The 12,233-nt window shown below is 41.6% G+C and overlaps 1 protein-coding gene across 8 annotated transcripts in view; it reads right to left on the reverse strand.

Annotated features, from left to right (window-relative positions):
- Positions 1-12,091, reverse strand: part of MYB (v-myb avian myeloblastosis viral oncogene homolog) — a 34,342-nt gene extending 22,251 nt beyond the window's left edge. For all 8 annotated transcript variants that reach the window (XM_008580274.1, XM_008580268.1, XM_008580252.1 and 5 more), the window contains exons 1-6: positions 11,874-12,091; positions 7,456-7,573; positions 5,566-5,637; positions 3,545-3,637; positions 3,075-3,295; positions 1,162-1,396 (exon numbers count right to left, since the gene is read on the reverse strand). In XM_008580274.1, the coding sequence (XP_008578496.1) occupies positions 1,162-1,396; positions 3,075-3,295; positions 3,545-3,637; positions 5,566-5,637; positions 7,456-7,573; positions 11,874-11,896 (762 nt within the window). In that variant the 5' untranslated portion in view covers positions 11,897-12,091. The remainder of the gene's footprint in view (positions 1-1,161; positions 1,397-3,074; positions 3,296-3,544; positions 3,638-5,565; positions 5,638-7,455; positions 7,574-11,873) is intronic.
- Between the last annotated feature and the right edge of the window lie 142 nt (positions 12,092-12,233).

Genomic DNA, 12,233 nt, shown 5'->3' on the forward strand with positions numbered 1-12,233 from the left:
GCTTCAGGGTACTTGGCTTCCTAAGGTTTTGTTCTGGGACTGAGGGGGAAAAGCACTTTACTGATAAAATTCACTAAACAATAATAATAAAAAAAACCCTCTAACTGGAAATTTAGCCAGGGCTTTAAAAATGGCTAAATAGCTAAAGCTATTCTGACAGAAAGTATCCCTGAATTAGAGAAAAACACAACGGAAAATATAATCTAAAATACATTCATGAATGTATGAAAGATGTTTTGATGGAAAAACTGATGGCATTAGGTGTTTGTAAACAAATATATTTTTCTTAGAATGAGTTTTAATAAAAAGCACAGAACTCTTACAGTAATTTGTCCACCTGAGATCTTTCTGGAAAGTTTGTAGACAAACGCATGGAACAGATAGAGAAGAGTAAAAATTATTTATGAATATGTTTTGCATAGAATTTTCATATGAACTCTGTATTCTTGGGTAAATTTTATCATTTGTTATTGTTAGTTCTAAGATTAACGTGTCTTAATTTTTTCTTTTTTTTTCTTCTTTTCCACCCATTATGAATTATTTCTTTCTCTAAATATAAACACTTAGAAATGAAGAAGGAATATCATCGATTCAGAGTAGGATAAAAGGAGACATCAGAGAATTAATGTCACATAGCTCTGGTCCTGACTCAGAAAAAGAAGGCAAACACTCGTTGAACAAACAAATTAAGACATTTCTGCTAGGTCACTGCCAGAATTGAACTTACAATTCTCCCTTGAATTTCAGTGCCAAACTATCTCTTCTTTAAAAGTAATATAACATTCACTTTTCTTTTTGGAAGAGAAAAATAAACTACAAATATATTTCCATTCCCCCATTCTTCTTCAGCAGTATTTTAAGTAAATTTACAGTCAAAAGCTGACTTCAAATTAGTTTTGAAGCAGCAGGTTAGAATCAAACAACCTGAATTCTGCTCAGCACTCTCTCTATGAGCTGTGTAACCCTAGATGAATGACTTACCATCCTCATTTCTGGATACATAAATCAGGGATTAACAATACCTACACCTATCTGCTTCAAAGGGTGTAGATGATGATTAATCATGATTGTGATTGAAAGCTCTCTGAAAAGCATGCAACTGCAAAGTATTATTATTATTCCGATCTCTCTCATTAAGCTAAATTCTCTGGGATGGCTTACATTTTGTGCTTCAGAAATGTGGTAATAGGAATAGTCATTGTTTACTGGGGGCTGGCCAGTTGGAGGGAGTTGAGCTGAAGGTGGAGTATGAGTAAAACCCATCAAATGACTGTTCTTCTGGAAACTTGTGGCCGCTGTTGGTTGGCTGGCTTTAGAAGACTCCTGCAGATAACCTTCCTGTTCGACCTTCCGTCGCATTGTAGAATTCCAGTGGTTCTTGATAGCATTATCAGTTCTGCACAGAAATATATCACATAAAAATTTTACAAACAAAAATTTCAAGTCAGATTAGAATTAATTGACAGGAAACTGTTTCTAACAGAGACCTTTTCTTTGGGTCCACTAATAGTTTTCTGTTTAATTGTTTTGGTCTTCTCTACCTCCTAAGATCACTCTTTCCCTATTGCCTAATTTAAAATCTGTAGATTTCTCTTACATAATCTGGAATGCATGTTGTTTTCTATAGATTTTGTTATCTTCTAACCATTTTGTTTCCTTGGTAAAGGAGTATTTTCAATACAATAACGCTTCATGTTGATTCTGATTGTTTGCGGTATAAGACTGTAACACAACTTAAAGTTCCAGCTGTCCTAGAAAAATTATTCCTTTGAGTGTGGCTCAGTAGGGCCTACACACCACAATGGGGACTTGGTAATGTTTGGTAAATTATAATGATTCTGCCGCACTGTCCACTCTATCTGTCATGGGACTAGTGAGACATTTTCAGTAAAAAAACAAACAAAACCCCTCCTACACCTTTTGAAAACCACCCCAATTGTTCTTATAACCAGACAGAACTGAGAGTGGAAAATGGGATCCAAAAGGGAAAGGTGCTAACCCCCAATGTATTTTCAAACTGCAAAACATTTTTACTAGAAGTCTTTCCATTCTCAGGAAAACAGTTTCTCAATTCAAAAAACCGTTTTAAGCCTTTCTTTTACTATTTCGATGGGGGTGGGGGAATGTATGCTGAAGAAAGAGGAAGTTCAATCCCCCCTTTAACTTTTAGAAGAACCAACAGCATATCCTCTAAGACTACGTGGGAGAAAAGGCCTCGTCCAACAACCTCTTGAATGTTCTAAACTTACACTGAACTATGAGGGGAGAAATGCTTTGGAGCAACACAAGAGAATACTACATAAAGCATCCTTGGAACAAGCCTTTCTCCCGTATTATGAAGCTCAAGAATAAAGCTATTTTTAATATTTTGTACATTACATTCTTTTTACGTAAGACATAATCAAAAGTATTACTTTTCAAAGTAAACAAAATCTGTCATATACTATTTAAGTGGGAAAAGTGGGACAAAAATGAGCTTCCATAGTTATCCCTGATAATGAAGTAATTTTCTTGCTTTGTTCATTAAAAAGAAAGCATTACACTAACATTATTTAAAAACCTGGGAGCAGTATGATAATTCTAGACACACATTATTTTTTTATTCGAAAAACAATTAAGCCCAGTGGTATAATGAAATGAATGCAGATATTAGGAAAATGAGTTCCTTCTGGTCACCTAACCAGCCATGTGAACTCAGACCAGAGACAAACTGTCTGTCTTCAGTTTCCTTCAATGTGCTTAGAGTTCTGTGGCTTACGAAGTGCTCTGACATTCATTTGACTTGATCCTAACAATGGCACTGTGAAGCAGGTTATTATTCATCTTCAAATGGGGACATTGCGGCTGAGAACAATTAAATGTCTTGGCCCAGGGCTCACCACTGGGTGGATCCTGGAAGTCCTCAACCAGATAAACTTTAAGATCTCTTCCAGTTCTAAAGCTATGGATCTGGTTTATCTAATGAAACACTCATGATTGATGGAATGTAATTCACCCACCATACATTTAAAACAGAATGCTCAATACCCACTCCCTCATTCTTCCCAATCAATATAGTTTTTGCATATTATTACCGTCCAGGCAGTAGCTTTGCGATTTCTGCCCATCTGTTCCCCAGTCTCTTGTGTGCCTGGTAAATAATTCTGTCTTCCTCTTCTGTCCAGGAGGTTTTCTTAACTTCTGGATTCAAGTGGTTATGCCACCTCTCCCTACATTGTTTTCCAATTCTCCCTTTTAAGTGCTTGGCAATAACAGACCAACGTTTCGGACCGTATTTCTGTACAAGCTCTATCACCTTCAGATAAACACACAAAAATAACCTATGTTTTAATGTTATGTAATGAGTCAGTGTAGTCATTCTTCAGTGTTATAAGATCTTCAGAAAATTTCTAAAAATCTGCTTTCATTCATTGGAAATATGGGAATAGTCCTTTACTTCCTGTTTGCACACTTTACCTGCTTCCTCAAGTTGGGAAACATTCAACAAAGATGTTTTGGGAACGTTCTTAACTATGATGCACACACCAGTGAAGAAAGAACTTACTCTCTGATCTTCTTCTTTGGTCCAAGGACCCTTGATAAGTTCAGGGTTTAGTACTTTCTGCCATCGGTGTTGGCACTGCACATCTGTTCGACTCTAGACAAACAACGTACACATCATCATAAAGATATGACAGATATGATGTGATAAGCACATGAAGACTTTGTTAGAATATAAATCATACCTAGACAATATACAGTGAAAACATTCAAGAACATTTTAGGGCATGTTTACAATAGCCCGCCTATCATTCATTACTTAAAGTTTAAAGAACATACAAAGAATATATCAAAGTTGCATCTAAAATTAGAAGGACTGCCTCCTGAGGGAAATAGTCCTGCCATGTGGACTAGAGGAACATCATATTGCACCTGTGCCTGTCAATTTAACTTAACCTTGACCTCAGTCTGTTGCATGTGGAAATATCTACGTGGTTTAAAACTTGTTAGAGATTCCATATTGTGCAGTTTTTCTGGAAACCCACCCTAAATGACCAAGTTTGCTTCCTATTCAAAGTAAGAGATGTGCTTCAATTCAGGACCACAAGTATTTATACTGTGGAAGGAACAAAGATGAATAAAAGATAGGCACTACCTTACAGGAACCAGTAATCTTATAAGAAGGAAAAGACAAGTATATAAGTAATTCTAACAAAGGTCAAATTTGATTCATATGCAAGAAGAGACCAAAGCAAAATGATATTGGGATGAAGAGAGAAGCTTCTCTTTTGGAGGAATTTGGAAAAGCTCTTGATATGAACTTTGAAGCATGGACAGAACTTTAACTGGTGAAATAAAGGCAGACATTCTAGGAGGCAGGATTACCAGCAACAAAAGCACAGAGGAGGGAAAGCAGAAATGAATTCAAGCAAACCTGCTTACAGAGAGGAAGCAGGAAACAGAACTGTAAGCTGGGGCCATATAGGAGGGTCCTTGTGTGCCAGGTCAATGTAGTTTACTAAAATTGTGAGATTCTAAGTCACTGTGGTTGGTTTTGAGAAGATTATGTATAGCTGTATTTTAAGAAGCTCCATCTACCAGTGGCTTTTTGGATGGCTGAAAAAGTGGAAAGCTGCAAGTGGAGAAGCCAGTATAATAGTCCAGATGAGAGGGCAGGGGGCTGACCCCATGGCACAACCACGAGAATGAAAAGGAAGAGACAGACTACAGTGGTATTTCAGGTTTCTTAGTACCTGATGTAGGGGTTGGAGGAGTGGGATAAGTCAAAAAGACTGCAGAATTTTGTTTTTATTTATTTATTTACTTATGATTTTTTGGCAGCTAGCTATGGGGATCTGAACCCTTGACCCTGGTGTTATTAATACTGCACTATAACCAGTTGTGCTAACTGGCCAGCCTAAGACTACAGAATTTGAAACCTGGGCACCAAAAGTATGGTTATTAACAAAAACAGGGGGCTGGCCCCGTGGCTCACTCGGGAGAGTGTGGCGCTGGTAGCGCTGAGGCCACGGGTTCCGATCCTATATAGGGATGGCCAGTGTGCTCAATGGCTGAGCGTGGTGCAGACCACACCATGCCGAGGGTTGCGATCCCCTCACTGGTCAAAAAAAAGGGAATTTATTTATTTATTTTTTGGTGGCTGGCCTGTACAGGGATCCAAACCCTTGACCCTGGTGCTATAAGGATGTGCTCTAACCAACTGAGCTAACTGGCCAGCTCCCATGATATGGAATTTGGAAGAAGCTGACTTGGAGAAAACATCAAGTTTAATCATTTACCATGTAACAGATCACCAAAGTGCTAATTTATATTAACCTAATAAATGAAAAGATAAAACAAGAAGCAATTTTTAAAAAAATGTCAAAGTCTTTAATAATCTGTTTAGAAATCTAAATTATACGCATTATAATATAAAATATAAGTTAATATGTTATAGACTAGGTATCTCTCCCCCTACCTCTTATAAGTGAGCAAATATGTAATAGCCTAATAATCTGTCCCAGAATATTATTTAAATCCTTGGGACAACTTTTCTTTTACAAAAAGAAAAAATTACTAACTTACCGGAAGATAATTGGCAATAACTTTCCAGTCATCTGTTCCATTCTGTTCCACCAGCTTCTTTAGTTTTTCATCCTAAGATATTTAAAGGTAATCCTAGGATATCAATCATTTACTGTACAACTCTGTTCAAGTTAGAGTGAATGACGGAACCAATCTAATAATTCAATCCAGAAAAATAATCTCTCAAAAGTATCCAAATACAGCTGATATTAATGTAATATACTGGCTTAGAGCATAGACTTATTTAGAGTCAGGCCAGAGTTTGCATATTGACTCATCTATTGATTAGTTGTATAAACTTGGGTATATAATTCTACCTTTCTGGACCTAATTAGTATTGTCATCTATAAAATGGGAATTCTGATATCAACATGAGGTAATTATTAAAAAAACTTAACATAAATATGGCATACATTAAATGTTCAATATATGGTACTTGTTAAGAGTTTTACTTTGTAGGGAAAAAAATGAATTCCAATGTTATATTCAGTAGATATTTAACTACAGCAACAGATAAGATCTTGAGTGAGAAATATAATATTTCCAGTTAGTTTAACCTCTTTCATATAAAAAAGTAAGATCACTTTTCTTTATTAAACTTATTTAAGGCATGTATAATGTAAGCAAATTATTTAGTTTTTGTATCAATATAGGCACTGTTTAAATGAGGCCAAACGTATTAGAACACAGAAGACACTAAACATGCATGGGCAATCAGTTCTTTCAGTTCACGTACTGGGCATAACCTCCTAATTCACAAGTGTCTTTCTGAATGTATTCCTTCTTATGTTTCTGCAAAGGTACCATTCACACACAATACAGGTTGTAGGAATTAGGAAACCAGTGTTAACAAAAGAATTTCTATATCTCTAAGGATCAACCAAGTGCACAATCTCAATAGGTAAAATATGCATCTTTTTAGGGGTCTCCCTGGGAATCCTGAGGGATTCAACAGGAGCCCTGGTTTAAATGAAGCAGAGTGCAATGAAACTGAAGAAGAGTTAATACTGTTTATGCTAACATGAAATCTTCTGAAATTAGTTCTAAAAATTTTTGAGAATATTAAAGAAAAAGAAATGTTTCCTCACACGATAACGATTTTGCTTCAGAAGTATTTGCCCATTCCTACAAAGATCAAGCTTTTGATAGGTTAGCAGAAAAAGCAACGTGGGAAGCAGGTTCCATCTTCACCCATTATTGGATGCTTTTAAAACATACCTTCATGGATATGGCTCTGTGAAATGTTATATATAAAGAATATTAAATGAATACACTGTAACAAGATGAATTCTATGAGTGTTTTGTTTTATTCCTTCATTTTGTTTTGAGAAATAGCAATTCATTTACTCAGGGAACATTTATTAATATCCTGCCCTGCAACAAGCAATTCTGGGTTCAGCAAGCACAAAAATGAACAGACATTTAGCCCTGCCCTCAAAATACCTGCAATCTACTGGGGGAGGCAGACATGCCACAGCAATGAAAACACAGAACATGCCGTCAATAGCATGGGACCACATGAGGTGGCATCTAACCCTGTCCAGGGAAGCCAGAGATGGCTTCACAGAAGAGGTGACGTCTTCACAGGTAATGAAGAAGTAGTAAGATGAGGTGGGACAAAAAAATGAGAACTCAACAGGCAGAGCAAAACACAGATGAAGTATGAAGTGTGAAGGAGAGGACATTCAAAGAGCTACAAATAGTTTGGAAATGGATGGTACAGCGTACATGAGGGGCAGAGGTGAGTGGTAAGATCGCTGCCCGGGCAGCCTAGGGTAAGATGTGAAGAGCCTGCTAATGACTCTGTACACCTGTACTTTAGCTGAAATTTTGTTTTTCATAAATTATACACTGTATTTCTTTTCATGTTTTGATAAAGTGATGAGTTACCTCTTCCCTGGTCCACCTAGTTTTCCCCAAGTGACGCTTTCCAGACTTGGGGAGCAGCCCGTCATAGTCATGGTCACACATCTCAAAGTCTTCATCGTCCTCGTCACTACTGTATATGCTGCAGAAATAAGAATGGGCAGACGTGGGCTGAAACAAGAGGATTTAAACTATTGGATTACAAAATTCACACGAAAACTTCTTAACAATCTTTTCAAAGGTTATGGAGATAAAACTTTGAGAACTGGCACAACGAGATTGTTTTTTGCATTCTGTTGCTCTAGTATTGTAAACTGGTTCTGCTGTTATTGGTATCCACAGATACGGCTAAGGCTTTGGCACTTAGTTTCCTATTGCTCTGCATGTTTAAACCTGCTGTTACTGTTAGACTGGAGACAAGTTACACATTTGGCAGCCTTCCAACCAATGAAGGTTTAAGTTTAAAACTTAATGTTAAGAACAAGAAAAGGAACAAGAGACTATGTCCTTTATATAAGCATACACTCAAAAATCTTTGGCATACGTCACATCCTTTAAATAATATTTCCCAAACACAATACACAACTCAATTCTGTTATTCCAACGGGGCTGGTGTTTTATTAAAAGAAAAAAAAAATCAAGAAGTTAATACATCCAATAACATAATTAATAGTCATCCCTTAAAGATTAGAAGATTAGGAGAATCTAAGAGGAAAGGATTTTAAAACGTGAGGAAGGATAAGACCATGAAGTGATCAAACTGTTTTGTAAATAACATTAATGTCAAACTATACAAAACTCTGGGCCTGGTTGATCCACCTTGTGGCTATGTTTACAATACTCAGTTTCCAGAGTAACTAAGTGAATAAATAGGCTACTTGATAGTCAGAATCTTACTTATCTTCTGTTTTTTCTGTCTCTGATTCAATGGTATTTGAAATATGTTAAAATTTGCCTAATTCAAAACTGAGGGATTCCCCAAAAGAAATCCATGTTTAAGAAGAACCCATTATTATTTTCAAAAGAGATTTTCCTTTTACCTAGCTGACCAAAACCAAAAATTTTGATGATTTATGAGGTTAGGCTGTACTTAATGTTTATTAATCATATACTGAATAAATGAGAGTAATTTCACAGACACAGTTTAGTTTTAGTTATAATTTTTCTTATAAAACTTAAGATAGGAAAATTGTACTGTCTTAGAAACTTCATTAAAATTTACCATTGTATTATTGAGAAATCTATCAAACCAAGACCAATAAAATGATAAAAAGCAACATCATAATGTAAATTATTATTTTTGAAAAGGAAATTTATATTCATATCAGGTTTTGTCTTCCTAAACTAACTCACAAGTGTATATTACCAACCCCCTACAAGTCAAGCAAAAGTGCTTACCAAAAATCCTGAATCAGAGGTTCTTACAAATTAAACTATTATTTTGGCCAACAATCGGATGGTCCGAGTTGCATTGCGGCAGGTGATCCAAACCTAAAATATCACCACCCTCCAAAAAATCCCACTAAACTGTATTTATAATCTGTAATCATTTCTTTCATTTAGTTCCTGTCCTTTGAAATGAGAGCCTAGTTCTGTTTCACGCTGTAAACAGGAGGCACTAAACAACTTCTGATTAATAATAATTACAAGTTTCCCTTTAATATAAACAATATGATAAAGCAAAAAAAAAAAAAAAAAAGTTATAAACCCAGAGCTGTAAATCAGCATGTTTTGAAAAGTTCATAGGGAACTCCTTGGAAAGCCCCCAAATGAAAGTCCCTTGTGAAATATCAGGGATACCAAGAAAACCAGAGGAGTCTAAAAAGGGAGTCATAGATTCAACTCAGATTAACTTTTTAGGTTTGGCTGGATCCGGAGATCACATTTTCGGAAGTGAGGACATTTTCCAAACTAGTAAGTGGGCACTTCTCTCTTGGCAACAGCTTTAAGAACCCAGGAACAAGCAACACAGCCGCCCACAGGGGGCAGCCAACGTCAGGTGAGAGAGAACAGGAATCAAACAGGACGAGCGTTCTAGAGGCAAAGGTATCAGTCCTCCTGCCTCCACCTAACTGCCTGACTTGGACAAATCACTTCCTCTCTCAGGACCTTAGTTCCTCGCCTCCACATAACGGCTTGGATTCTATTTCCAAGGTACTTTCCAGCGCTAATAAAGGATGATTCCATGTGTTTCTGTGCCTCTTAAAAATTAAGCACAGAGACAGAGATGTGCAAAACCAAGGTATGGGGGGAAAACGTGGTGTGCGACATCTGCAGGTCCTGAAGAGGCCACGAGGGCAGCAGGGCGAGGCCAGGGCCGCACACACACTCAGGAGTCTATCAGCAGGCTGGGCACGGGGCTCGCCTTTGAGCTTTGCATGCGATTTCCTTGCTCTAGGTTGTCCCGGTCGCCTCAGTAGCATGATTAATTTCTACTAAGGACCTGAAATAACTTTTCCTTTATCAGCTCTTACAAGATCTCAGACCCAACAGTCAGAGGACTTTCAAAGGGCGATTTCAGGCTTGATGCACTCGACTCCCCACCTGCTAGACCCGGTGTGGTTACAAGAGTACAAATATGAATATTTCATTCTCTCAAGGAAACAAACCGTGCAAAGAAACGAAAAAGAAAAGAGGAGTTGGGGGTTGGGAAGAGGGAGGGGAGCGGGAGGAAGTGTCTTGTGGCCGCTACTGTGATTCTAGAAAAGGGGTTCAGACTCATTTCGCTGACCTGGTTAATAATCCCTGCCAAGTTCACGCTTGCCCTGCAAGAAACGGCTTCGAGCCCGCAGCCGGGTTTCTCTTCCCCCTGAGGCAGGTTCAAGGCTCGCGCCCCTCCCCGCCACCTCCCCTCCGGGCTACCTGGGAGCCGCCTGGAACCTGCGCGGCCCCGCCCCGCGGGGGCAGCCGAGACCTGGGGGCTCGGGGCCTCCGCCGCGCCTCCGCCTAGCACCTCTTTCCAGCTCCCTCTTCCTGCTGCCGGTTTCTGCTCTCAAAAAAAGATTAAAAAACAAAAAACGGTGACCCCGGCAGCTCGCCTCTTAAGTCTCAATGGCGAAAGGTGAAATATCGCCATGGGCAGCACCTCCTCCCCGCGCGGCCAGGCCCCAAGCAAGACTTAGAGAGCCCGGGGCTCCCCAGGTCGTCCCCCTTTTCTCTGGCGCTCAGCCGTGCCTGGGCGCTGCTCCCGACCGGCGCAGCCGGGGGTGCTGCAGGGCGCACACCCACGCTCTTTGCAACTTCCCTGCGCCGGCCTGTTCAAAAACAAATATGCACGAGAAAATCACACAACCCGAGGAAAAGCGCGTGGACTGGCTTTGCCTCCACGGACGTTTTGCCCAGAGCCCCTTCGCCGGGGTCCGTCGAGTCACTCCGCCTTGGCCGTGGCGACCTAAGGTGGCGAGAGCAGGGCGCAGGGAGGAGCGGCGACCTCAGCTGCGTCCACGTGTGCGAGTCGAGCCGGGACCTCTCGCCCAGGGGAAGAGCCTGCGGGGATTGCGTCCTGGTTGCGCAGCAGCGCCCTTGGGTGCTGCCAGCCTCCGTCCCTTTGCGACGAGTTGCAACCGCGAGCTAGCCCCCGCACCCAGCCGATCGCAGGGAGCTCCGGCGTGTCCAGTTCGGAAAGTCCAGAGGCCGGTTGAGCGCCAGCAACTGACAGTTCAGACGACTATTTATTTCTCTCCTCCTCCGCTCCCTCTTCCCATCTGTCCGGCCAAAATGTAAGGGGATTTCACCCGTCATCCCGGCGAGCCTCCCCAAGTGCGGTGACATGTGCGGCGCGGGCGCGTGTAGCTGCGCGTGCAATGTTTGCAGGAGAAATAAAAGCCTCCCAGAGAATAATGATTCAAACCTTCAAAACCAGGGCTTAAAACAATTTGCAAACGTAGAGATCCCTTTCCTCCCCTAAAGTCTCCTTTCCAGCCGTCTGTCAGCTGACACTCTTCCTCGCCTCCACACAGAATGAATGAAATTTACATGAACTACCTGCAGCTACTAAACAATCCGGCATTTTTCCTATATGTGCCATATGCTCTGCACTTCCAAGTCCAAACATATCTCAATGCACCCAGCAATTATGCTGCGACTCCCTCGCCGACACCCGCGGCGTCAAGCCAGGCACCTGGTGGGCTCCCCTGGGCTGGCGAGCACCGCTCTGCCCCCGGCTGGAACGTGCTGCTGCTTTCCCCTAAAGAGAAATGCATCCCCGCACAACTTGCAAAATGAGCCGCAGGGTGTGCTTCCCAGCGTCCTGACACGTTTCCCGCACAGGCTTTTCTATTCATCAGTTTCCCGAGCGGCTTCTGCTGCTGAGGCAGGGGCTCCAAGTCGTCGCAGGATCTGACAGCCCCGCAGAAGGTCCGGGGACAAATTCCCACCTGCTCTCGGGCGCTTGGCGCCCCGCGTGCCCCCGCCCTCGGCCGCCCGCCCGGGCTCCCAGTTACCTGTGCCGGGGTCTCCGGGCCATGGCGCGGCGGACGCGGGGCTCCTCCGAGAGCTGCGGGAACCGCACCGGGCTGCCGCCTCCCGGTGCCCGCCGCCTGCCTGCGTCCCTCCCCGGCTGCGCAGAGGCGCTCCGCACCGCCGGGGTGAAGTTTCTCGGGAGAAGAGGAGGAGGAGGAGAAGGAGTCCACGGAGGAGGAGGAGGAGGAGGAAACAGGTTGATATTAAAGTGTAAACTCTGTAAACAGAGATGCCATCAAACAAAGAGCTTTGGACACTCCCCCTCCCGCCAAATCTGGCGCCCCTGCAGTGCGCACGCGCCCTGCCAGCCGCCTCCGCGGTCGCCCGAGCTGCCGCCCGCC

The sequence above is a fragment of the Galeopterus variegatus genome, unplaced genomic scaffold (assembly GCF_000696425.1).
Source record: "Galeopterus variegatus unplaced genomic scaffold, G_variegatus-3.0.2 Scaffold85, whole genome shotgun sequence".
Lineage (NCBI taxonomy): Eukaryota > Metazoa > Chordata > Mammalia > Dermoptera > Cynocephalidae > Galeopterus > Galeopterus variegatus.